Source organism: Anolis sagrei, chromosome 4 (assembly GCF_037176765.1).
Source record: "Anolis sagrei isolate rAnoSag1 chromosome 4, rAnoSag1.mat, whole genome shotgun sequence".
Classification (NCBI taxonomy): domain Eukaryota; kingdom Metazoa; phylum Chordata; class Lepidosauria; order Squamata; family Dactyloidae; genus Anolis; species Anolis sagrei.
The window spans coordinates 244,938,672-244,966,402 of NC_090024.1; the positions used below are offsets into that span (position 1 = coordinate 244,938,672).

The 27,731-nt window shown below is 45.8% G+C and overlaps 1 protein-coding gene across 2 annotated transcripts in view; it reads left to right on the plus strand.

The window, feature by feature from the left end:
* The window catches only part of LOC132772959 (protein-glutamine gamma-glutamyltransferase 2-like), an 84,920-nt gene that overhangs the window by 15,752 nt on the left and 41,437 nt on the right, over positions 1–27,731 (plus strand). Inside the window, exons 2-3 of one of the 2 annotated variants that reach the window (XM_060771808.2) lie at positions 5,649–5,828; positions 27,111–27,353. In XM_060771808.2, coding sequence (XP_060627791.2) covers positions 5,649–5,828; positions 27,111–27,353 — 423 coding nt within the window. Of the gene's footprint in view, positions 1–5,648; positions 5,829–21,881; positions 21,969–27,110; positions 27,354–27,731 lie in introns of those variants that run through there. The other variant, XM_067468295.1, reaches the window with a different exon arrangement.

The window sequence follows — 27,731 nt, forward strand, 5'->3', positions numbered from 1 at the left end:
GGCGCTGTTTGGCGGAGAGGGCGAAACACTTTGCAAAACTGCATCTCTTTGGATTGCAGAGCATTGAATCCCATAATCCCCCAGAAACTTCCAAAAAGGAATATTTTCTAGTTTTGCATTCATGCAGAGCTGAGAGGCATTACTTGGAAGGACTACAAATCCCAGAATCCCTGGAAGCCAACATAGCAGGAGGATTCAGGGAATATTAGTCAACAAAGTGATCTTTTCAAACTCTACTTTCAGTATTGTCAAAGGCTTTCATGGCCGGAATCACTGGATTATTGTAGGTTTTTTCGGGCTGTATGGCCATGGTCTAGAGGCATTCTCTCCTGACGTTTCGCCTGCATCTATGGCAAGCATCCTCAGAGGTTGGGACGTCTGTTGGAACTAGGAAAAAGGGTTTATATATCTGTGGAATGACCAGGGTGGGACAAAGGATTCTTGTCTGCTGGAGCTAGGTGTGTTCGGACTATATGGCCATGGTCTAGAGGCATTCTCTCCTGACGTTTCGCCTGCATCTTTGGCAAGCATCCTCAGAGGTAGTGAGGTCTGTTGGAACTAGGAAAAAGGGTTTATATATCTGTGGAATGACCAGGGTGGGACAAAGGATTCTTGTCTGCTGGAGCTAGGTGTGTTCGGACTATATGGCCATGGTCTAGAGGCATTCTCTCCTGACATTTCGCCTGCATCTATGGCAAGCATCCTCAGAGGTAGTGAGGTCTGTTTTCCTACTTCCAACAGACCTCACTACCTCTGAGGATGCTTGCCACAGATGCAGGCGAAACGTCAGGAGAGAATGCCTCTAGACCATGGCCATACAGCCCGAAAAAAAATCTACTTTCAGTGTTTGCATTGTCCTTTTATTCTCAGGGTTGTATTCTTTGCCCAGAAACGTACTTTGTTTGGACTACAAATCCCAAGTGGAACTTCCAGGTTGGCTGGGAGAAATACAAGCCATCTTCCAAAGAGAATATACTTTCTAGTTTTGTGTTTTTTCATGTTTTAGGGGGGAAACATCATCCTGTTCTGGCCTTTTAATATACATACATACATATACCCTGGAGAGCGGGGAATTTAGCATTGCAAAATGTCCCAGCTGTCGGAAAAATTGTGCAAAAAAGGCATCAAGGCAAGGATGTTTCGGAAAGCCGAGCCAAGTGCTGAGAGCCCTTAAACTTTGCTTTGTTCCTTTTCCCAGAGGAAGGTGAAGAGGTAACTTGAACGCGGTTCATGTTAGAAGCAAAGCACGTCGCGGAAAAATTAACAATGCGGTGATTAATGTGTGGAAAGAGGTGCCAAATAAAGGGGGCGGATTCCTCTTTGGAAAGGTCCTTTTCATCCTGGTGATGCAAAACGGATGTGCTTTAATAGGCTCGGACTTAATAATGTGCGGAAAGCCCCTGGCCAGTGAGTTCCACACTTGTATAGAAGCATATGCACTGTCAAATGAATGGCGTTTGACATTGCTGTATCTGCAAGTTATAGTTTTGCAATGTCTTTAGCTCACCAAACTATGAGGGTTGAATGAAAAGTAATGCCTCCACTGTCGTTACTTGGGTGTGGATGGAATCATAGAATCCTAGAATCAAAGAATTGGAAGAGACCTCCTGGGCCATCCAGTCCAACCCCATTCTGCCAAGAAGCAGGAATATTGCATTCAAATCACCCCTGACAGATGGACAGCCAGCCTCTGTTTAAAAGCTTCCAAAGAAGGAGCCTCCACCACACTCTGGTGCAGATAGTTCCACTGCTGAACGGCTCTCACAGTCAGGAAGTTCTTTCTCATGTTCAGATGGAATCTCCTTTGTTGACATTTGAAGCCATTGTTCCTTGTCCTAATCTCCATGGAAGCAGTAAACAAGCTTGCTCCCTCCTCCCTGTGGCTTCCTCTGACATATTTATACACGGCTATCATATCTCCTCTCAGCCTTCTCTTCTTCAGGTGAAACATGCCCAGGTCCTTAAGCCGCTTCCCTAGATCTAGACACTATGCTCCTATTGATGCAGGCTAAAATCCCATTGGCTTTTTTTTGCCGCCACACCACATTATTGGCTCATGCAACTCCTGGAACGATTCCATCCGCGCTGCCTCCAGAAAATCCTGCAAATCTCTTGGGAAGACAAGCGGACAAACGTCAGCGTGCTGGAAGAAGCAAAGACCACCAGCATTGAAGCAATGGTCCTCCGCCACCAACTCCGCTGGACCGGCCACGTTGTCCAGATGCCCGGCCACCGTCTCCCAAAGCAGTTGCTGTACTCCGAACTTAAGAACGGAAAATGGAATGTTGGTGGACAGGAAAAGAGATTGAAAGATGGGCTCAAAGTCAACCTCAAAAACTCTGGCATAGACACTGAGAACTGGGAAGCCCTGGCCCTTGAGCGCTCCAGCTGGAGGTCAGCTGTGACCAGCAGTGCTGCAGAATTTGAAGAGGCACGAATGGAGGGTGAAAGGGAGAAGCGTGCCAAGAGGAAGGCACGACAAGCCAACCCCAACTGGGACTGCCTTCCACCTGGAAACCAATGCCCTCACTGCGGAAGAACATGCAGGTCAAAATAGGGCTCCACAGCCACATATGGACCCACAAAAATACTGGAAGACAATCATCCTCAGAAAACGAGGGATCACCTAAGTAAGTAAGTAACCAAAGCAGAATAGAGGGGTAGCATTACTTCCTTAGATCTAGACACTATGCTCCTATTGATGCAGGCCAAAATCCCATTGGCTTTTTTTGCCACCACATCACATTGTTGGCTCATGTTCACCTTCCTGTCCACGAGGACTCCAAGATCTTTTTCACACGTACTGCTCTCAAGCCAGGCATTGTCCCCCATTCTGTATCTTTGCATTTTGTTTTTCCTGCCAAAGTGGAGTATCTTGCATTTGTCACTGTTGAACTTCATTTTGTTAGTTTTGGCCATTCATCTCTCTAATCTGTCAAGATGGTTTTGAATCCTGCTCCTGTCCTCTGGAGTCTTGGCTCTCCCTCCCAATTTGGTGTCGTCTGCAAACTTGATGATCATGCCTTCTAGCCCTTCATCTAAGTCATTAATCAAGATCCTGAGCAGGACCGGGCCCAGGACGGAACCCTGCGGCACTCCGCTCGTCACTTCTTTCCAGGATGAAGAGGAAGCATTGGGGAGAATCACCCTCTGGGTTCGTCCATTTAACCAATTCCAGATCCACCTCACCGTAGTTTTGCCTTGCCCACATTGGACTAGTTTCCTTGCCAGAAGGTCGAGAGGGACCTTGTCAAAGAAGGCCTTCCTGAAATCCAGACACGTTCCATCCACGGCATCATTCCCTGCATCTACCCGGCTTGTAACTCTCTCGAAAAAAGAGATCAGATGAGTCTGGCATGACTTGTTTTTGATAAATCCCTGTTGACTATTGTGTTTGCAGACCACTTCCTTCACAATCTTTTCCAGAATCTTGCCTGGTATTGACGTGAGGCTGACCGGACATTGGTCATTGTTTGGGTCGTCCTTTTTTCCCTTCTTGAAGATTGGGACCACATTGGCCCTCCTTCAATCTGCTGGAACTTCTCCCATTCTCCAAGAACTCTCAAAGAAGATTGCCAATGGTTCCGAAATGACTTCCGCTAGTTCCTTCAATACTCTGGGGTGGAGTTGATCTGGCCCTGAAAGGGGACTTAAACTCATTTAGAGCGGCCAGGTATTCCTGGACGACTTGTTTCCCAATTTGGAGTTGGATGTCCTCAAATCCCTCATCCACTCCGTCTTGCTGAGGTTGAAGATTACTTTCTTTTTGTGAGAAGACCGAGGCAAAGAAGGCATTAAGTAGTTCTGCCTTTTCCCTATCATCCCCTGTCCGCATTGCCCCATCTTCTCCTCGAAGAGGCCCTATCGCCTCCTTGTTTTTCCTTTTTCTACTGACATAAGAAAAGAAGCCCTTTTTATTGTTTTTAATGTCCCTGGCAAGCCTGAGCTTGTTTTGTGCTTTAGCCTTGCGGACCTTTTCCCTACAGGTGTTGGCTATTTGTTTGAATTCTTCTTTGGTGATTTCTCCCTTTTTCCAGTTCTTGTGCATGTCTCTTTTGTGTCTCAGCACAGTTAGAAGTTCTTTGGACATCCATTCTGGCTTCTTTGCACTTGTCCTATTTTTTCTTTTTGTTGGCACGGTTTGCAACTGCGCCTTGAGTATTTCACTCTTGAGAAACTCCCATCTTGACATTCCACTCCTGTTGATGCAGCTTAGAATCGCATTGGTTTTTTAGCTGCTGCATCACACTTCTGGCTCATGTTCATCTTCTTAGACTTGCAACATAGGAAGTGATGCTCAGCCAGGTCTTGAGAACAGACTGGGAAGCCCTTGAGCCCTCCCCCCCTCCCCTGAAAGCACTTTTGGTGCCAAGTTGCCTTGTTCGAATTGGCTCTGAATGTGATCCCTTGCAAAAGCAGATGGTCTCCCTCCAGGATGCATTGGTTGGTCCAAAGCAAGTATCGCCTTCCAGACGCGAGGGCCATGCCACAACTCTGCAGGCGGAGGAGACAGGAACAGATGGAGGAGCGTAATCCTCCCCTTGTGTTTCTTTGCATACAAATGAAATATTTGTAATATTAAATTTAATACTAAATACTCAGGCATTTCCTTTGTACAAAATTAAATGTGATACATGGGCATGAAACACCATTGATTCCGAAAACAAACACAATCTGCAAATAAAACTAACACCAACACAAAGCATTGATACTATGCAAAGGATAGATATTAATCTGCTCTCCAGAGTTTTGCAAGGCTGGAATTTAAATTCATTAATTTTTCAATCTGTGAACATTTTTGCATCCTAACTCAGTGTTTCTCAACCTTCCTCATGCCACGACCCCTCAATACAATTACTCATGTTGTGTTGGCCCCCAACCATAAAATAATTTTATTTGCTACTTCCATAACTGTGTTTTTGCTACTGTTATGAATCGTCATGTAAACATACAATATGCAGGATGTATTTTCGTTCACTGGACCAAATTTGGCACAAATACCCAACATGCCCAAATTTGAATACTGGTGGAGTTGGGAGGTTTGATTTTGTCATTTGGGAGTTGTAATTGCTGGGCTTTATAGTTCTCCTACCATCAAGGAGCATTCTGAACTCCACCAATGATGGAACTGAACCAAACTTGGCACACACAACTCCCATGACCAACAGAAAATACTGGAAGGGTTTGGTGGGCATTGACCTTGAGTTTGGGAGTTGTAGTTCACCTACATCCAGAGAGCACTGTGGACTCAAACAATGATGGATCTGGATCTAGAAGGTCGGAGTATTAACCAGCCTCGAGCCGTGAAGAGAGGCGGGTAAGAAATAAAATGATGATGAGGATGATGGTGATGTTGCTGATGTTGATTCTTAACTGCCATGGTTCAGTGTGATGGGAGTTGTAGTTTGGTGAGGCCCCATTGTTCTAAAGAACTACAACTCCCAGCTCTACTTGTCATTCACAGAGTAAATGAAATGATACATGTTTCAGATGATGCTGATAGTGATATCTTTGTTCCTCTTGTGATCCAAAGATGTTTAAGGAATGATCTCTCCTACCTGAGTTCCAACTTGGTCTTCGCACTGGAGATTGGCTTTGCTTGGCATTCTTGGGATCCTCTTTCTCAATGTATCTGCTTCTCTTGGCAGCTCTGCTTTTGGAGACGTGGGACCTGCTCTGCGACCACAACAACGAGGACCACCGGACCGCCGACGCCGGTTTCCAGCGGCTGCTTGTGCGCCGAGGCCAGTATTTCCTCGTGAAACTGAACTTCTCCGGGAGACCCTTCGACGAAGCGGTAGACACCCTCACCTTCCACGTCGAGACAGGTGAGCCTCGCTTTGGCGTCAGAGCTTATGTGTGTTAGATAGAAATGCCTCAGCATTGAATCTATTTCGCCAGAGCCATCAATGAAAAAAATGTTGCAATACTCATTACAAAATCAGGTAGTATTTATTTATTTGTCGTGTCAGAGCAGCCAGTCCATTGTATTACATTTCTAACAGAACAAAGCAAACAAACAGACAAAATACACAACTTGTGAGTTTGGTAGTTGGTTAAATGTCCTTTGCCCAGTCTCTGGCCCCTTGGAGTGCTTCTGGTGTTGCTGCAAGAAGGTCCTCCCTTGTGCATGTGGCAGGGCTCAGGGTGCATTGCAGCAGGTGGTCAGTGGTTTGCTCCTCTCCGCACTCACATGTCGAGGATTCCACTTTGTGGCCCCATTTCTGAAGATTGGCTCTGCATCTCATGGTGCCAGAGCACAATCTGTTCAGCACCTTCCAAGTCGCCCAGTTTTCTGTGTGCCCAGGAAGGAGACTCTCATCTGGTATCAGCCATTGGTTGAGGTGCTGGGTTTGAGCCTGCCACTTTTGGACTCTCGCTTGCTGAGGTATTCCAGCGAGTGTCTCTGTAGATCTTAGAAAACTATGTCTAGATTTAAGTCGTTGGGGTGCTGGCTGATACCCAAACAAGGGATGAGCTGGAGATGTCTCTGCCTTGGTCCTTTCACTATTGGCTGCTACTTCCCGCTGGATATCAGGTGGTGCAATACCGGCTAAGCAGTGTAATTTCTCCAGTGGTGTAGGGCGCAGACACCCCGTGATAATGAGGCATGTCTCATTCAGAGCCACATCCACTGTTTTAGTGTGGTGGGATGTGTTCCACTCTGAGCATGCATACTCAGCAGCAGAGTAGCACAGCGCAAGGGCAGATGTCTTCACTGTGTCTGGTTGTGATCCCCAGGTTGTGCCAGTCAGCTGTCGTATGATATTGTTTCTAGCATCCACTTTTTGCTTGATGTTCAGGCAGTGCTTCTTGTAGGTAAATACACGGTCCAGAGTGACTCCCAGGTATTTGGGTGTGCTGCAATGCTCCAGTGGGTTTCCTTCCCAGGTGGTGTTCAGAGCTCGGGATGCTTGTCTGTTCTTGAGATGAAAGGCACATGTCTGTGTTTTAGATGGGTTAGGGATCAGCTGGTTTTCCCTGTAGTAGGCAGTAAGAGCACCTAGAGCTTCGGAGAGCTTCTGTTCTACAGTAAATCAGGTGGTGTTGGGGAGGGAGAGAATCATTTCTAGTCTGCTTCCAAAACAGTAAGGGGTCCATATTGTAACTATAACAAATCAACTACTTTTTCGTTACTTTTCGTTTTGTAATTGTGCCATTGGGAAAACTTCAGGGGCTCCTTTCTCCCTCAGTTAGTTAGCGCTATTGGCACAAAACTTGCTACGATTATAGAACACATTTACCACTGTTAGCCCACCAAATTTCGGAATGTTTCATTCTATGGATTTTTGAAGCTCCTTATATCCAGAAACACCCAGCTGCAACCTATCTCTTGCATACCTCCACCCATGAACTCTTACTTACAGATTACTCAACCCTTTAGAATTAAGACTTACATTAACCCATCACCAACAGCTAGGCCTACCACCACCACCATCAACTGCAGAACATGATACATGACAGTTTTGATAAGTTTTTGCATGGGTGCCCCCTCTCCCCCGTGTTTCTTATTATCTGTTCATATATACAAAACTTACGAATGACATACGACTTATGATTTAAAAATGAAAATTTGCACATCCCTAGAATCTATGTGAAAATACAGTTTTGATGGACATGTGATCACATCTGGGGAATGACTGAGAAAGTCATGGTGAAATCTAAGGGGCATGTAGAAATTGATGAACCATAATTGTGTAAGGTTTATGACTGGATGGCCCATGAGGTCTCTTCCAACTCTTTGATTCTATGACAAGGGTTGCATCAATCTGGGTTGTTGTAGGTTTTTTTGGGCTATATGGCCATGGTCTAGAGGCATTATCTCCTGACGTTTCAATGGTCAGGCGATTGTATGCTGGTCAGGGTGGTCGGTTGAGGCATTCGCGCCTGGCTCCAGCGGACGGGGGTCCTTTGCCCCACCCCGGTCATTCCACAGATATATAAACCCCTTTTCCTGGTTCCAACAGACCTCACTACCTGTGAGGATGCCTGCCATAGATGCAGGCGAAACGTCAGGAGAGAATGCCTCTAGACCATGGCCATATAGCCCGAAAAAACCTACAACAACCCAAATGCTTCTTAACTTGCCCCAAAATGGACAGGCACCTTGCTTAGAGAACTATTTCTTTATTTAACAAGGAAAATCCCTTTTAAACCACTCCCAGGCAATCTACTGTCTAAGCATTGCTGATGTGGGTTCTACTACCGGTTCCAATCTGCGTCTTGGGTCCTGAGTAGACCTACCAGTCAAGGCTATGTAGATTCTCCAGTTGGAGTTCTTTGGGTCGGCAAAACTGTTTTCTTCCGAAACTTTAGGACTGTTTCCCTCAGATGCTGTAAAGCTGAGAGGCTGTAAGCTCCCAGCCAGAATTTCTGCCCCGGATGCTGTAGGAAATGAAGCTTTTCTACGGATGGAGCTAATCCACATCCTGTAGCTTAGCTTTCCACTATAAAACTGAACAAAAAATGGCACCCTCTCTTCCCATGGCCCTGGGGAAAGGGGCGGAACCAAAACTTAACAATGATAGACAGGAGTGCTCACCAATGCTTCCTCTTCATCCTGGAAAGAATGACAAGTGGAGTGCCGCAGGGTTCCATCCTGGGCCCGGTCCTGTTCAACATCTTTATTAATGACTTAGATGAAGGGTTAGACGGCAGGATCATCAAGTTTGCAGACGACACCAAATTGGGAGGGAGAGCCAAGACTCCAGAGGACAGGAGCAGGATTCAAAACGATCTTGACAGATTAGAGAGATGATTGGCCAAAACTAACAAAATGAAGTTCAACAGGGACAAATGCAAGATACTCCACTTTGGCAGGAAAAACGAAATGCAAAGATCCAGAATGGGGACGATGAGGCCTGTCTCGAGAGCAGTACGTGTGAAAAAGATCTTGGAGTCCTCGTGGAGAACAAGTTAAACATGAGCCAACAATGTGATGTGGCAGCAAAAAAAGCCAATGGGATTTTGGCCTGCATCAATAGGAGCATAGTGTCTAGATCTATGGAAGTCATGCTCCCCATGCTCTATTCCGCTTTGGTTAGACCACACCTGGAATATTGTGTCCAATTCTGGGCACCACAATTCAAGAGATATTGACTCTAAGCTGGAACGTGTCCAGAGGAGGGTGACTAAAATGATCAAGGGTCTGGAGAACAAGCCCTATGAGGAGCGGCTTAAGGAGCTGGGCATGTTTAGCCTGAAGAAGAGAAGGATGAGAGGAGATATGATAGCCATGTATAAATATGTGAGAGGAAGCCACAGGGGGGAGCTTCCTTGGAGACCAGGACGCGGAACAATGGTTTCAAACTACAAGAGAGGAGATTCCATCTGAACACAAGGAAGAACTTCCCGACTGTGAGAGCTGTTCAGCAGTGGAACTCTCTGCCCCGGAGTGTGGTGGAGGCTCCTTCTTTGGAAGCATTTAAACAGAGGCTGGATGGCCATCTGTCAGGGGTGATTTGAATGCAGTTGTCCTGCTTCTTGGCAGGGGGTTGGACTGGATGAAGGCCCAGGAGGTCTCTTCCAACTCTTTGATTCTATGATTCTATAGGTGGCTAGCCCTATGATTGCAACCCAAGGAAAGCCACCTTGTCGCAAATGCATGGAACCTTGGAATATATGCAAACACTCAATAGAAAGAAAATGAAGTTGAAGCTAGCACACACCTAGTGTCATCTCCTGATGTCAAGCATCCTAAGCTCTGCTTGGCAGAAAGGACTGCTATAGAGAGAAGCACAGTCCTTGGCATAGATGGCATCTTGTCTATTGTCGTTCCTTTATCACCGAGGCCTGGGGGTTAAAGAGGGAGAGGAGTCGGTCTCCGCGCAAGAAAAAAAGATAAGGGAAATCAGTCTTAAAATCCAGTTCAAAAAGACTTCAGCAGCTTGAGCCAGAAAGCTGTACAAAATATCGGAGCTTATCTACACCGCGATAAGCGCTCCCTTCTCCCTCCCAAGCCGTATCTGGTGGTTCACTCCAAACCATTCTTCCTTCTATCGTTTATATAGAATATTGGTATAAAAACACATGTGTGTATGCACAATTTCAAAACTATTTTCACGTAAATCTTTTTAGTGTTTGGGCAAGCAATCAATACAAATAAGAAATTGGTGGCGTACAATTCGAGAGAGATAAAGCGGGGTAATAATAATAATAATAATAATAATAATAATAATGGTTTATATCCAGCTTTTATCTCTTTGATTGAGATGCCATGTTGTTATTACATTTATTATTTTTTCTCTATTTATTATTACTGCAATTATTACATTTATTCTTTTACTCTGTATTATTGTAATTCTCACATTTATTATTTTACTCTATTTATTATTGTAATTATTACACTTATTATTTTACTCTATTATTGTGATTACATTTACTATTTTTCTCTATTTATTATTATTGTTATTATTACATTTATTATTTTACTCTATCATTATTGTTATTACTGCATTTATTATTTTATTCTATGTATTATTGTAATTATTACATTTATTATTTTACTCTAGTATTATTATTACATTTATTATTTTACTCTAGTATTATTATTACATTTATTATTTTACTCTAGTATTATTATTACATTTATTATTTTTCCCTATTTATTATTATTGTTATTATTACATTTATGATTTTACTCTATGTATTATTGTTATTACATTTATTATTTTACTCTATGTATTATTATTGTAATTATTACATTTATTATTTTACTCTATCATTGTTATAAAAAAATTCTCTATTTATTATCATTACATTTATTATTTTACTCTATCATCGTTGTAATTATTACATTTATTATTTTACTCTATGTATTATTGTCATTACATTTATTATTTTTCTCTATTTATTATTATTGCTATTATTACGTTTATTATTTTACTCATTGTCATCCAATGAAGAAAGAGTTACTATGATGTTAAAGAAGAGATGAGGAAAAGAAAATAGAACATTTATTTTCTAATTTAACACTATTACAATTACTGTTATGACCATAGAATCCTAGAATCCTAGAGTTGGAAGAGACCTCCTGGGCCTTCATCCAGTCCAACCCCATTCTGCCAAGAAGCAGAAATATTGCATTCAAATCACCCCTGACAGATGGCCATCCAGCCTCTGTTTCAAAGCTTCCAAAGAAGGAGCCTCCACCACACTTCGGGGCAGAGAGTTCCACTGCTGAACGGCTCTCACAGTCGGGAAGTTCTTCCTTGTGTTCAGATGGAATCTCCTCTCTTGTAGTTTGAAGCCATTGTTCCGCGTCCTAGTCTCCAAGGAAGCAGAGAACAAGCTTGCTCCCTCCTCCTCCCTGTGTCTTCCTCTCACATATTTATACATGGCTATCATATCTCCTCTCAGCCTTCTCTTCTTCAGGCTAAACATGCCCAGCTCCTTAAGCCGCTCCTCATAGAGCTTGTTCTCCAGACCCTTGATCATTTGAGTCGCCCTCCTCTGGACACATTCCAGCTTGTCAATATCTCTCTTGAATTGTGGTGCCCAGAATTGGACACAATATTCCTGGTGTGGTCTAACCAAAGCGGAATAGAGTATGGGGAGCATGACTATTGATGCAGGCCAAAATCCCATTGGCTTTTTTTGCTGCCACATCACATTGTTGGCTCATGTTGAACTTTCTGTCCATGAGGACTCCAAGATCTTTTTCACATGTACTGCTCTTGAGCCAGGCGTTATCCCCCATTCTGTATCTTTGCACTTTGTTTTTCCTGCCAAAGTGGAGTATCTTGCATTTGTCACTGTCGAACTTCATTTTGTTAGTTTTGGCCATTCATCTCTCTAATCTGTCAAGATCGTTTTGAATCCTGCTCCTGTCCTCCGGAGTATTGGCTATCCCTCCCAATTTATATCTAGTAGAGCTATGACTCTCCAAAGGTCCTGGTAGCAAAAACAAAAAACCAGTCTTGCAGAGTGAAGGCATTCTCCACCCTCCTCCTCCTCCTTCTCTCATTTTCGGCAGAAATATTTCCTTCCTCCACAAATAGCTTTGTGTTTGTTTTTGCAACACCTCCATGGCTGCCGGGCCCTCAATGTCTTTTCAAGGCCTGACTGTGAAATTCCACCAGGATGGCTCCCTCCCTTTCCTCTCTCTTTGAGTCCCAGCATCAAAGCAAGGACCCAAAGCCACCCTGGTTCTCCTTTCCTCCTTTTGTCTGCAGCCGAACAATAAGAAATGGAGAAAGAAACCTGGCACAAAGAACCGTCTTTAGAAGGAGGTTGTTTGGGTTGGAATGGAAGAACTCCTGGCACATTTGGAGAAGGGCGAAAAGCCATATGCCAAAAAGAGCTGGTGATGGATAAGTTGTGGCCAGTTCCTTGGGATTTATTTTTGGTACAGATGTGCAAAGCTGTTGAAATCCCATTAGTTATTCTTTTCAGAGATTCACATGATCTCCACTTTGTTTCATAAAGATTAAGAATCATAGAATGATAGAATCCTGGCAACTTTATTTATGTATTTATTTATTTATTATTCGAACTTATATGCGGCCACTCCCCTGGGGCTCGGAGCGGCTTACAAGAACAGGCTAAAATCGAACACAATTTAAAAACAATTTAAAACAATTTAAAAACAGCAATATCAAAGATCAAAGGCCTGTCAAAACAGATATGTCTTCCATGCCCTGCGGAAAGCTGGTAAGTCCCGCAAGGCACGGACTTCAGGTGGCAGAGTGTTCCAGAGTGATGGTGCCACTGCTGTGAAGGCTCTGCGTCTGGTTGCTGTTTGTTAGGTCTTTTTGTTAGGTCTTGACACTGGGAATTTCCAACAGATCTTGGTCCTCAGAACGGAGGGATCTCTGGGGTTGGGAGGGGGTGAGGCAGTCCCTCAGGTACATTGGCCCCAGACCATATAAAGCCTTAAAGGTGAGTACCATCCCTTTGAAAGTCATCCGGTGCTCAATGGGTAACCAATGCAGCTGTAGTAAGATTGGGGTGATGTGTGGAACGTGTGGTGGCAACACAACTCCAGGGGTTTCTGGTAGACACTGATTATCTAGACCCGGCACAGTCTGGCTTTAGGCCGGGACATGGAACTGAGACAGCCTTGGTCGCCTTGGTAGATGATCTATGCAGGGAGCTAGACAGGGGGAGTGTGTCCCTGTTAGTTCTGCTGGACCTCTCAGCGGCCTTCGATACCGTCGATCACGGTATCCTTCTGGGCCGCCTCATGGATATGGCACTGCTCTGCGGTGGCTTCGATCCTTCCTTGAGGGACGGACCCAGAAGGTGTTACTGGGAGACACCTGTTCGGCCCCACAACCGTTGTTGTGTGGAGTCCCACAGGGTTCTATCTTGTCCCCGATGTTATTTAACATCTACATGAAGCCGCTGGGAGAGATCATTCGGAGTTTCGGACTAAGATGCTATCTCTATGCAGATGACGTCCAAATCTGTCACTCCTTTTCACCTGTCACCAAGGAGGCTGTCCAGACCTTGAACCGGTGTTTAGCCGCTGTATCGGACTGGATGAGAGCTAACAAATTGAAATTGAATCCAGACAAGACAGAGGTCCTACTGGTCAGTCGGAAGGCCGAACAGGGTATAGGGTTACAGCCTGTGTTAGACGGGGTTACACTCCCCCTGAAGACACAGGTTCGCAGCTTGGGAGTGATCCTGGACTCATCGCTGAGCCTGGAACCCCAGGTCTCAGCGGTGGCCGGGAGAGCTTTCGCACAATTAAAACTTGTGCGCCAGCTGCGCCCGTACCTTGGGAAGTCAGATCTGGCCACGGTGGTCCACGCTCTTGTCACATCCCGGTTGGATTACTGCAATGCACTCTACGTGGGGTTGCCTTTGAAGACTGCTCGGAAACTTCAACTAGTCCAGCGAGAAGCAGCCAGATTGCTCACTGGAGCGGCGTACAGGGAGCACACCACCCCCCTGTTGCGTCAGCTCCACTGGCTGCCGATCCAATTCCGAGCACAATTCAAAGTGCTGGTTTTGACCTACAAAACCCTATACGGTTCCGGCCCAGTGTATCTGTCCGAACGGATCTCCCACTACATCCCACCTCGAAGTTTAAGATCTTCTGGGGAGGCCCTGCTCTCGACCCCGCCAGTGGCACAAGTGAGACTGGCGGGGACGAGGAGCAGGGCCTTCTCAGTGGTGGCCCCCCACCTGTGGAACTCACTCCCCGGGGAGATCAGATCGACGACTTCCCTTCTAGCGTTTAGGAAAAAACTAAAGACCTGGATGTGGGACCAAGCTTTTGGCCATGCTGACAACTGATTAAAGGACCTATCGATAGACAAGGACAATGAAATGGAATGGATATATGGACTCTGATATATGGACTCTGACATGAGATAGTTTTTATGATTTTAATAGGTATTGATGTTTCATTTTAATTGTTGAACTGTTATATTTTGTATTGTTTGTTGTGTGATTTGGGCATCTAATTGTGCCTCCTCTGTAAGCTGCCCTGAGTCCCCCCCGGGGTGAGAAGGGCGGGGTATAAGTAGATGAAATAAATAAATAAATAAATGTGGCATCTCATCGAAATTCCCACAAGAAGCCGAGCAGCTGCGTTTTGTACCAACTTGAGCTTCCGGATCACCGACAGAGGAAGGCCAATGTAGAGGGCGTTACAGTAGTCCAGTCTTGAGATGACCGTGGCCTGGATCACCGTAGCCAGGTCGTCCCTGGACAGGGAGGGGGCCAGCCGTCTAGCCTGCCGCAGGTGAAAGAAAGAAGGCGGTTCTGCTCACGGCGGAGAGAGACCTGGGCCTCCATCATCAGCAGAGGGTCCAAAAGGACTCCTAGGCTCTTGACCAACGATGACAGGTGTAGCGCCTCGCCATCCAGGGTAGGCAGCTGGATGTCCCCACTGCCCGGTCGACCCAGCCATAGGATCTCCGTCTTTGCTGGATTCACCCTCAACCTGCTGGCACGCAGCCATCCAGTAACACCCTCGAGGCACTGATGGAAACAATCAGGTACAGAGTCCAGTCTGCCCTCCATCTTCAGCACCAGCTGAGTGTCATCAGCGTACTGATAACACTCAAGCCCAAAACTTCAAACTAGCTGAGCAAGTGGTCGCATAGAGATGTCAAACAACAGAGGGGAGAGAATGGCCCCCTGAGGAGGAACCCCACAAGAGAGAGAGGGGGGACCTCTCAGAGACCAGGCCTCCCCTCTCCTCTCGCTGTCCACGGTTGTGAAGAAAGGAGGGGGGCCAGTTTAAAGCTCTCCCCCTGACTCACTCTAACAGCAGCAAGACGGGGGTCAAGAGATTGTGGTCGACTGTGTCAAATGCTGCTGTGAGATCCAATAACACAAGCAGCGCTGACCCGCCCTGGTCAAGCTGGCATCAAAGGTGATCCGTGATGGAGACCAGCACAGCACATGGGCCATCCAGTCCAACCCCATTCTGTCAAGATGCAGGAAAATTGCATTCAAAGCACTCTCAACAGATGGTCATCCAGCCTCTGCTTAAAAGCCTCAAAGAAGGAGACTGCACCACACTTCGGGGTAGAGAGAGAGATCCATTGCTGAACAACTCTCTCACACAGTCAGAAAGTTCTTCCTCATGTTCAGGTGGAATCTCTTTTCCTGTAGTTTGAAACCATTGTTCCATTGCGTCCTAGTCTCCAAGGCAGCAGAAAGGAAGCTTGCTCCCTCCTCCCTCATCTCTTGATCCATGGCCCTCATCATGTCTCCTCTCTTCTGCAGGCTAAACATGCCCAGCTCTTTAAGCCACTCCTCATAGGACTTGTTCTCCAAACCCTTAATCCTTTGAATCGCCCTGCTCTGGACACATTCCAGCTTAGAGTCAACATCTCCTTTCAATTGCAGTGCCCAGAACTGGACACAGTGTGACTCCAGGTGTGGTCTGACCAAGGCAGAAGAGAGCATGGGGAGCATGACTTCCCTGGATCTAGGCACTATGCAGGCTAAAATCTTTTATTCACCTCTACATTCTACCATTTATTTTTCAGTGATGGGGGGTGGGGGGTGGGGGGGGTGTCAAAATACTCTTTGCTTACACTTGAATATTACCTAGGGCCGGCCCTGATTATATGGCCAATGTATCTGTGACTGGAGTTGCACTGTGCACAAACTTCAGCACATCCTCTAATTGTGTCAGAAGAACTGTCTGCTGCATTGCAATATGTAACAAAATTTGAAACATTTTTTGTTCCTGGCTTGAAAGTGTTATTTCCTGTTTAATTGTGTGGCACTTACTTTGAACGTAGTCGTTCTACTCCAGAAACTTCGTTTTTGTGGCCGTCAGTTGAATTGGTTGAGACATTTATTGGAAAGCTAGAGGAAAATACGCTGCAGGATGTCCCTTTTGTAGATACAAACTTTGTGCAGTTTAATAAACTTTGCCCATGTTTTTATGACACAACCAATTAGGGAATGACATTTATAATCCTGGAACAAAAACCGTGTTACATCGTGTTATGTCCTTCAATTGGCTAGGAAGGAACAGAAGGAGGAGAAGTCCCAGTGCTTTGCATCTTCCAATATCCTCAATGTTGCCTGTGGGATTCTGGTAGTTTTTCCAAAGTTTAGCTAGGCACTGTTTTTGGGAAAGGAAAGCGTCCCCCATCCAGTCTATTTGGGGATGGAGAAAGGGGAGGCGGAGGAGTTGTGTTCTCCTCGAGTTCCTGTCTCTTGCTTTATCTCTCGGCCTCAGGCTGTGGGTGGTGCATCAGGCAAAAATGTAAAAAGTGCATGGAAAGTAACAAAGGGAGGAAGCTCTAGGGCTGGCCTTTCCCACAGCAAAGCAACACATGGCCTTTTGCAAGGAAAGAGCCCTGCCCGTTTGCCTCCTCTCTGGGGTCTTGCCAGAGGACACACAGATAGCGGAAGAGCTCAGAGTCTTGCTCAGACGGGGAGCTTTTTCCACACAGCATTGAAGGCAAGAGTCGGAATTACAACATGGACGTTGTGAATTGCAGTCCATGAGTATCTGGATCATATCATTCCTTTCCCTGGTCAAGGGTTGTTGCGCTTTATCTCACAATTCAGCAGCAGATCAGTTGCACAACTTCAGCGCTTTCCAGTAGCTTCTTCCTGCACAGTATTTTCAGTCAACTGCTCCCACAAACTGCAGTCACTCTGGAACTCCCCACAGGCACCTGAGCACATGCCCGGCCATTGTCAGTTTTACTATTAAGTTCTTGTGGGTTTTTTCGGGCTATAGAGCCATGTTCTAGAGGCATTTCTCCTGACGTTTCACCTGCATCTATGGCAAGCATCCTCAGAGGTGTGACCTCACACCTCTGAGGATGCCTGCCATAGATGCAGGCGAAACGTCAGGAGAAATGCCTCTAGAACATGGCTCTATAGCCCGAAAAAACCCACAAGAACCTAGTGATTCCAGCCATGAAAGCCTTCGACAATACAGTTTTACTATTGTTTTCCCCTCCAATCTAGATGACACCACAAACCCACCGCAGCACACGGTTATATCCTGTCTTAGCAGACAGGTTCCCCCAATAAATTACACAGAGCTTTCGGCAAACAGCATCACAGCACAAGGAGAGAAATATACACTGTACATGACTTCCTTATATACAATTCTGTACATTTATACATAGCAATCACTGATTGGTTCCCAACTCATTAACTTAACTCAGACCCAGGATTGCATCATTCACAATCACCTGGACTAGGCCAGAACACATTCCCCAAATGATTCCCTATATACAGTTAATGCATGACTCAGCATTTCCAATAGAAGCCTATTAGCAATGCATGGCTCAGCTATATTACATTACAATCTATATCTATAAATTTGTTAGGGGCGTCGAACGGAGCCGCAAAACTCAAAAAAACCCCAACAAAAGTTAACCAAAATTGCCATGCACATAACACAACCCACAAGGTACAAACAAATCAAATCAAAATGAAAAACAACACAACAACACACTCACAAAAGGACAAAACAACTGAGCATACGCAATGGCGCAAAGTCCCCGGCGCACGCGCGCACATGGCCAAACGGTCAACACACCCTCCGCACCTCCCTCCCTCCCTTGCCCCGCCCAGCACGAACACGTCACCTCACTCCCCTGCGGCACACACACACACATGCCACACCATGCCCCAATCTTACCTCCTCCTTCTTCTTCCCCAATCTCACCTCCTCCCCCTCCTTCTTCTTCCCCTCCAAACCCCGCCCCCTCCAAGCCCCGACCCCCCTTCCCGTAGAGAAAGGGAGGGAAGGAAAGAAGGAAAGACGGGAAGGAAGGAAAAAAGGAAAGAAGGAAGAAAGAGAGAGGGAGGAAAAGAAAAAGGGGGAAGGAAGGAAAGTAAGAGAAAGAAGGAAGAAGAAAAGGAAAGAAAAGGAATGATGGAAGGAAAGATAAGAGAGACTGCAGAAGAGAAAGAAAAAGGGGGAAGGAAAGAAAGAGGTAGAGAAGGAAGAAATGAGAGAAAGAGGGAGGGAAAGAAAAGGGGGAAAGAAGGAAGGAGAGGAGGAAAGAAAAAAGGGAACGAAGGAAGGAAAGAGGGAGTGAAGGAAGGGGGAAGATGTAGAGAAAGAGGGAGGGAAGGAAAGAGAGAAGGAAGAAAAGAGAGACAGCAGAAGAGAAAGAAAAAGGGGGAAGGAAGGAAAGAGATAGAGAAGGAAGAGGAGAAGGAAAGATGGGAAGGAAGGAAGGAGGGAAAGAAGGAGAGAAAGAGGCAAGGTTGGCCACAGCAAATAAAAACTGAAAGAAGGAAGGAAACATGGAGGGAAGAAAGGAGGCAAAGGAAGAAAGGGGGAGGGAATGAAGGAAAGAGAGAAGGTACCTCTCATTCATAATAGACCATATATTATCTACCTCTACTATGAAAAGATTTACTATACGCCACAGCAATGCATGGCAGGGCACAGCTAGTACATTGTAAAACCTGACAAGGGTTTAATGAAGAGGTTGGCAGTCAAGGTAAAAGAAGGAAGCAGAGGCCAATTTTAACCAATGTGTCCACATTGGAGCTGCCATCCTGATTGTGACACAAGCAAGTGTAAGCATCATATAATCCAGATCCCCCCCCCCCCCCGTGTCAGCGGCGATTTGAGAAACTGCAAGTTGCTGCTGGCGTGAGAGAATTGGCCATCTGCAAAGACGTTGCCCAGAGGACGCCCGGATGTTTTTGATGTTTTATTTATTTATTATTTCAAATATTTGTACCCCTGCCCTTCTCTACCCCCAAAGGGGGACTCACCTTGTGGGAGGCTTCTCTCATGTTCCTGCTTGGGGAGCTGGAGCTGACAGAGGGAGCTCATCCACGCTCTCCCTGGATTTGAACCTCCAACCTGTCAGTCTTCAGTTCTGCCGTCACAAGGGTTTAATCCACTGTGCTACTTATCAAAGCAGACAATTCAGATTATTTGCTTTGAACTGGATTATGCAAGTCCACACTGCGATATAATCCAGTTCAAAGCAGACAACCTGGATTGTAAATGGCAGTGTAGAAGGGGCCTAACTCTTGTTGAGGATGAAAGGTGGTTTATTTGCCAAAGTGCTATGGATGTAAACAGAAAATCAAACACAGGCCCTCTTCTACACAATCATATAATCCAGATTATCAAAGCAAATAATCCACATTATCTGCTCTGGACTGGATTATGTGAGTCTACACCTACTCCTTCTACACTATAAAATCCAGATTATCTGTTTTGAACTGTATTATGTGGACTCATATAATCTGGTTCAAAGAAGATAATGTGAATTAGGTGCCTTTATATTCTGGATTATATGGCAATGTAGAAAGGGCCTGAAACTGCATTATATGTTCAGTGTAGAGCAGTGCTTCTCAACCTTCCTAATGCTGCGACCCCTTAACACAGTTCTTCTTGGGAGGGCTTTGATTGTGTCTTCCTGCCTGGCAGAAGGGGGTTGGACTGGATGACCTTTGGGGACCTCCTTCAGCTCTAGGATTCTATTATATCACTCTGGTAAACTTCCACTGCTCCTTGTTTAGAGCATAGCAAACTCTTGGCAGGCAGGTAGCTGCAGGTGAGACAGAGCACTGCTTTCACACTTGGCCTTGCAGAAGCTCTATTCATTGCAACCCACAAAGGTCTGGCATCCCTCTCCTGCAAGAAAGAGCGATACAACACCAGGGAGAAGTGCAGCGTCACGCCAGTCGCATGTGTTGTTGAAGACCATCCCTGCCCAGGGCCCAGAGGGAAGAGTAGCCTCTTTCATGCCAAGGGCGAAACACTGTCTGGGCAAAACACACGCAAAGTTCATGCCAGGGTTCGGCTCCCCACCCGGCGGACTCGGCACCAAAAATACGCATCAGCTCAGAAGGCAGAGGGAAGGCCTCGCTCCTTGTGTTCCTCTCCAACAACCCTGGGGACTCCTGGGGGTGTGTTTGTGTGCTCCGAATCACATAATGGAAAGAGACTCCAAAGGCCATCCAGTCCAACCTTATCCTGACAGGCAAGAAGGCACAATCTAAGCCCTCCCAACAGATCCTAGAAAGAAGTGACGAGCGGAGTGCCGCAGGGTTCCCCCCTGGGCCCGGTCCTGTTCAACATCATTACTAATGACTTAGATGAAGGGTTAGAAGGCAGGATCATCAAGTTTGCAGACGACATCAAATTGGGAGGGATAGCCAATAGTCCAGAGGACAAGAGCAGGATTCAAAGGGATCTTGACAGATTAGAGAGATGATTGGCCAAAACTAACACAATGAAGTTCAACAGGGACAAATGCAAGATACTCCACTTTGGCAGAAAAAACGAAATGCAAAGATACAGAATGGGGGATGCCTGGCTTGAGAGCAGGACGTGTGAAAAAGATCTTGGAGTCCTCATGGACAACAAGCTGAACATGAGCCAACAATGTGATGTGGCAGCAAAAAAAGCCAATGGGATCTTGGCCTGCATCAATAGAAGCATATTGTCTAGGTCCAGGGAAGTCATGCTCCCCATGCTCTATTCCGCTTTGGTTAGACCACACCTGGAATATTTTGTCCAGTTCTGGGCACCACAATTCAAGAGAGATATTGACAAGCTGGAATGTGTCCAGAGGAGGGCAACCAAAATGATCAAGGGTCTGGAGAACAAGCCCTATGAGGAGCGGCTTAAGGAGCTGGGCATGTTTAGCCTGAAGAAGAGAAGGCTGAGAGGAGATATGGTAGCCATGTATCAATATGTGAGAGGAAGCCACAGGGAGGAGGGAGCAAGCTTCCTTTCTGCTTCCCTGGAGACTAGGACGCAATGGAACCATGGCTTCAAAGTACAAGAGAGGAGATTCCATCTGAACATGAGGAAGAACTTCCTGACTGTGAGAGCCATTCAGCAGTGGAACTCTCTGCGCCGGAGTGTGATGGAGGCTCCTTCTTTGGAAGCTTTTAAACAGAGGCTGGATGGCCATCTGTCAGGGGTGATTTGAATGCAGTATTCCTGCTTCTTGGCAGAATGGGGTTGGACTGGATGGCCCAGGAGGTCTCTTCCAACCCTTTGATTCTAGGATTCTGTGATTCTATGTCCCAGCTTGCCCCTTCCTCCGCAATGTGACATGCTTTGAAATTTGTAAACACAGGCCTCTTGCCCCCGTCTGAGCCTCGTTTTGCCCAAGCTAAACATACTTTTTGTTGGAACTCAGTGCAGGGGCGTAAGGAACACACACCACGGCTCTTTGTCCAGTGCCAGGACTCATCCTGTGGGAGCGGAGTCATGGTTACTTCCCACTTGGGCCCCAAATTAGGCTGTGGAGGACTTTGCCTCCTTCGGACAGGCGGCCGCTTGCAAACATATTCCAGGGCGGAGGGATGGAAGGAAGCTTTGCTCCTCTTCGGGTGGGTGTTTGTCCCCAACCCATTCCACCCAGTCCTCGGCTGCTTCTTCACAAGCCTCCTCTTTGTGTGGCCAGGTGTGGGGAGGGTCCTCACCCAAACCCAGGCCCACCCCAGACTTCCTGGCACCGGAGGCTTGGCCGGCTTCAAGACACAGGAGGCTGCTGTTCAATTGGGGAGCTAAATGGAGCATCCGCCTCCTCATCCAGGTGAGGCGTAAATAAAGGGTCAGGTTGCCAAACAGTGCTTGCTGAAACCATGAAGCATTAATGCATTTCATTGCATGTCCTTCCAAGACACAAACACAGGGTTTATGTTCTTGTTTGGAAATAAGACAGAAATATTTGCTAAAGGGCTGTTACTGGATCCAGGTAAATGCCCTTTTGTTTAGGGAGATGGGATGAAGGGAGTTTGAACAAAGAGTATTCACTTCTATCCAGAACTTGAATGCAGAGTAAGGTGAACATTACATTTTTAATGTGTTGTTGAAGACTTTCATGGCTGGAATCACTGGGTTGTTGTAAGTTTTTTCGGGCTATATGGCCATGTTCTAGAGGCATTCTCTCCTGACGTTTCGCCTGCATCTATGGCAAGCATCCTCAGAGGTTGTGAGGGGGGTGCTTGCCATAGATGCAGGCGAAACATCAGGAGAGAATGCCTCTGGAACATGGTCATATAGCCTGAAAAAACCTACAACAACCCATTACATTTTTATTTGTATAGATAAATATTTATGCTTTTGTTGTCAGCCGCCCTGAGTTCCTCTGCGGAGGTCGAGTTAGGATGGGACATAAATGTCAGAAATAAATAAATAAACAAACAAATCAATTGAAACTAAGCAGTGGTTACAAGTAGATAGTCTCCAAGCGACAAAGTAGCCTTTCTTGTCCTCGGCCATGGAATTTTAGCCTCTTGCCTAGAGACAAAACACAATAAAATGGAGAGACTTGGAGGTCTAGTGTGGGGCATAACATTGCACATAACTGAATACGTAATGCCACACCACATATGTAGTTTTCTGTCACCACTTTAATACCTGGGACATACTCTGTTTCTGTCCTTTTACAAGTGCCTTTCTTCTTGACTCAATGAGGGGAAAAATAATTTCCTTTCTAAATCCCTTTACCGCCTTGTACTGCTGCAGTTTCCCTTTTATATTGGCTGGGGCTTTCTTGTGAGCTGTTAAACCTTTGTACTTTATATCACATGCTTGAGACACTCCGGTAAGCAACAAAGTAACAAAGTTTATTTATAGCTTCTGGTTCCAATGCTTTATGGTTACATTTGTGTTTTGTTACAATCTCGAGTCTTACATTCAGTATCATTCACTCAGTTAACTTTCCTTATGAAACCATCACTATCTCACATCAACAAATATGTTACTTTCTTCATATACCCTTGGCTGAACTATTTTCTGACTTAGGCCACACTGGCACCTTCTTATTTTTCCTTAAACCTTGAGCTCTATTTTCCTGACTGCTTCTCTCTAACCGAGGTTTCTAACTCTTCCCACTTCTCTTTTTCAACTGACAAACTCTAACTGCTTCTTTCAAACTTGAGTCTGCCCCTTTAGAATGATCAGTTCTGGCTCAGCGGCCTTTTCAAATCCTGGCGTACTCTCATCTACATACGACCAATCGGCTTCACATATGCTAATTAATCCTGCCTTCACTGTTGCAACCCTATTTGAGCCAATTCTTCCCTATCAGCCATATTGTAACCTAGAGCTACACACCAAAAATACAACATAGATCATAAAATTCAGTACATCTAGTAACCAGACTATTCTCCAAAGAAATGGTGGAGATTTCAATATTGTTCTCTGATGTTGTTGCAAAGGATCAGGTGATTTTATATTATTGTTATTGTTGTTTTGCTTCTGAGGACAAAGTTTTGGTGTTCCTCCAAGGCAGCTTCAGAACTTGGAGACCTTCGGGGATGTTGTCATGCAGCTGCTGGATGGGAGTGGATTTCAACACAAGCACTGGACGTTATGTTATTTCTTTCCCTCCGTCAAATATGCTGCCGTGTTTCCTATAATGCAAACTGGGCAGGGTGACCGGGGCAAAGCTCAAGTGGGAATTGGCCAAGAATGTTTAGGAGTGGAATTTTAATTCAGTTGCATTGCAGACAAGCCAGGAAAAGGTTGCTTACGTTCCAAGGATGCATCAGGAGAGCCTCCTTCTCCTCACTTGGTCTCTGATCAGAATCTTTTACAGGTGCAACTTCTCCAAGGTTAAACATTAAGCCATGGGGGTTAAAGTGGTATCAAACAGCATCAGATTCAACAGTGTAGATGCACACTGCAATGACATCTAGTTTTCCTGCCTAAATGGCTTGCTTTGCACTTACAAGGAAGAAAAGCGTGGCCATGGTCTAGAGGCATTCTCTCCTGACGTTTCGCCTGCATCTATGGCAAGCATCCTCAGAGGTAGTGAGGTCCGTTGGAACTAGGAAAAAGGGTTTATATATCTATGGAATGACCAGGGTGGGACAAAGGACTCTTGTCTGTTGGAGCTAGGTGTGAATGTTTCAACTGACCGCCTTGATAGCATATAATGGCCTGGCAGTGCCTGGAGCAAACTTTTGTTGAGAGGTGATTAGATGTCCTTGATTGTTTCCTCTCTGTTGTTGTGCTGTTGTAATTTTAGAGTTTTTTAATACTGGTAGCCAGATTTTGTTCATGTTCATGGTTTCCTTCTTTCTGTTGAAATTGTCCACATGCTTCTTGTGTTTTTCAATGGCTTCTCTGTGTAGTCTGACATGGTGGTTGTGGGAGTGGTCCAGCATTTCTGTGTTCTCAAATAATATGCTGTGTCCAGGTTGGTTCATCAGGTGCTCAGCTATGGATGACTTCTCTGGTTGAAGGAGTCTACACTACCTCTGAGGATGCTTGCCATAGATGCAGGTGAAATGTCAGGAGAAATGCCTCTAGAACATGGCCCTATACCCCGAAAAACCCCACAAGAACCTAGTCTGCAGTGCCTTTCACGTTTCTTGATTCGTGTTTGGGCAAAGCTGCGTTTGGTGGTCCCTCTGTAGAGTTCTTGTCCACAGCTGCATGGTACACGGTAGACTCCCGCAGAAGTGAGAGGATCCCTCTTGTCCTTTGCTGAACGGAGCATTGGTTGGATTTTCTTGGTGGGTCTGGAGATAGTTTGGCTACCAGTATTAAAAAAACTCCAAAATTAGAACAGCACAACAACAGAGACGAAACAAACAAGGACATCTAATCACCTCTCAACAAAAGTTTGCTCCAGGCACTGTCAGGCCATTATATGCTAATCAAGGTGGTCAGTTGAAACATTCACACCTCTCTCCAACAGACAAGAGTACTTTGTCTTACCCTGGTCATTCCACAGATATATAAACCCCTTTTCCTAGTTCCAACAGACCTCACTACCTCTGAGGATGCTTGCCATAGATGCAGGCGAAACGTCAGGAGAGAATGCCTCCAGACCATGGCCATATAGCCCGAAAAAACCTACAACAACCCAGTGATTTGGAAATCGCCTTAGAAGGCAATGTGCATCCAATGCTTCGTCTCAGGAAAAGGGCACATCAGCAAAACATGCCGAAATGCTTGCCAGCGCTCTCTCTCATGTTTGAGCGGGGGTCCCTTGAGATGAGCATTTCATTTATTGACATGGCGATGTTTGCTTTTCCTTTTGACGCCTTTGCATTTCTCCAAGGGACAAAATCAACGCTTTGACAAACCTCCCTGTCTGGCGCTGCTTTGGGCGATTTACCTATTTATTGAAAAGTATTTCTGTATCACCTTGCAGCCCACAAGGCAATGAAGAAGGAAAGAAAGAAGGCAAAAACACTGTGCTAACAACATTCCTCTTATTCTGCCTCTACCCCTATCTTTCTCCTCTTAACCTCTTTCTCTCCCTCTTTCCTCTTCCTCCTTCTCCTCCTTGCTCTCTTCTTCCTTTCTCTTTTCTCCTTCTCCACTTCTCCCCTTTTTTGCTCTTCTTCTTCCTCCATTCCTTCTCATTCTCCATCCTTTCCTCCTTTTAATCCTCTTGTCTCATCTGTCCTCCTCCTCCTCCTACTCCTTTCTCTCTTTTTCTTTACTCCTTTCTCTTTTCTCCTTTTCTTCACTCTCATCCCCTTTTCCTCATCTTCTTTCTCCTTTCTTTCTTCTCCACCCTTTTCTCCTTTTCATCCTCTCTTTGTCTCATCTCTCTTCTCTTCTCCTCCTCCTTGCTCTCTTCTCTTTTTTCTGTTCTCTCCTCCTTCTCTTTACCCTCTTCCCCTTTTCTTCTCCTTCCTTTCCTTCTTCTCCATCCTCTTTTCCTCTTCTTCATCCTCTCTTTGTCTCATCTCTCTTCTCTTCTTCTCCTTCTTGCTCTCTTCTTTTTTTTCTGTTCTCTCCTCCTCTTTACCCTCTTCCCCTTTTCTTCTCCTTCCTTTCCTTCTTCTCCATCCTCTTTTCCTCTTCTTCATCCTCTCTTTGTCTCATCTCTCTTCTCTTCTTCTCCTCCTTGCTCTCTTCTCTTTTTTCTGTTCCCTCCTCCTTCTCTTTACCTTCTTCCCCTTTTCCTCTTCTTCTTCTTCCTTTCATTCTCCGTCCTCTCCTCCTTTTCATCTCTACTCCTTCTTCCCTTCAACTCCTCCTTGCTCTCTTCTTCTTTTCTCCTTTCTCTTTTCTCCTCTTTGCCCTCTTCCCCTTTTTTATCTTCTCCCTCCTTTCCTTCTTCTCCATCCTCTTCTCCTTTTCATTCTCTCCTTGTCTCATTTCTCCTACTTCTCCTCCTTCCCTCCTCCTCCTCCTTGCTATCTTCTCTTTTTTCTCTTCTGTCCTCCTTTACCATCTTCCACCTTTTGTCTTCTTCCTCCTTTTCTTCTCCATCCTCCCCTCCTTTTCATCTCTACTCCTTCTTCCCTTCGACTCCTCCTTGCTCTCTTCTTCTTTTCTCCTTTCTCTTTTCTCCTCTTTGCCCTCTTCCCCTTTTGCTCATCTTCTTCCTCCTTTCCTTCTTCTCCATCCTCTTCTCCTTTTCATCCTCCCCTTGTCTCATCTCTCCTACTTCTCCTCCTTCCCTTCTCCTCCTCCTTGCTATCTTCTCTTTTTTCTCTTCTGTCCTCCTTCTCTTCACCCTCTTCCCTCTTCCTCTTCTTCTTCCTTCTTTCCTTCTCTATCCTCTCCTCCTTTTCATCTCCCTGCTTCTTACCTTCTCCTTGCTCTGTTCTTCTTTTCTTCTCTCTTTTTTCTACTTCTCTTTGCCTTCTCCCCCTTTTCTCTTCCTCCTCCTTTCCTTCTCCTTCTTCTCCTTCCTCGTTTTCTTCAACCTCTCCTTTTCTTTTTCATTCCCTTCTCCTCCTGCTTCTCCTTCCTCCTGCAGGTCCTTGCCCCATTGAGACATCTGGGACCAAGTCCTCCTTCCCTCTCTCTTGCTCCCTGGAAGAGACCATATGGAGCTCTGCTGTGGAAGGCCAGGATGGCTCCTCCTTGACCCTCTTCGTCTTTCCTCCTCCGGACGCCCGCATCGGCCGCTACCGCCTCACCGTAGACGTCTCCACGGAAGGCCAAGGGTCCAGCTTCGACCTGGGAGAGTTCGTCCTTCTCTTCAATCCCTGGAGTCCAGGTAGGTCTCCTCTGGAGGGGCTCAGTTTGGCCAATGAGTAGCGGCATCGCATCCTTCTGGCCCACTTTGTATCATGTGCCAGTTCTATGATTCTGTGATGGTCATTCAATCTCTTCTGGGTTTAAAACAAACACGCTGGAATGTGTCCAGAGGAGGGCGACTAAAATGATCAAGGGTCTGGAGAACAAGCCCTATGAGGAGCGGCTTAGGGAACTGGGCATGTTTAGCCTGAAGAAGAGAAGGCTGAGAGGAGATATGATAGCCATGTATAAATATGTGAGAGGAAGCCACAGGGAGGAGGAGGGAGCAAGCTTGTTTTCTGCTTCCTTGGAGACTAGGACGCAATGGAACAATGGCTTCAAACTACAAGAGAGGAGA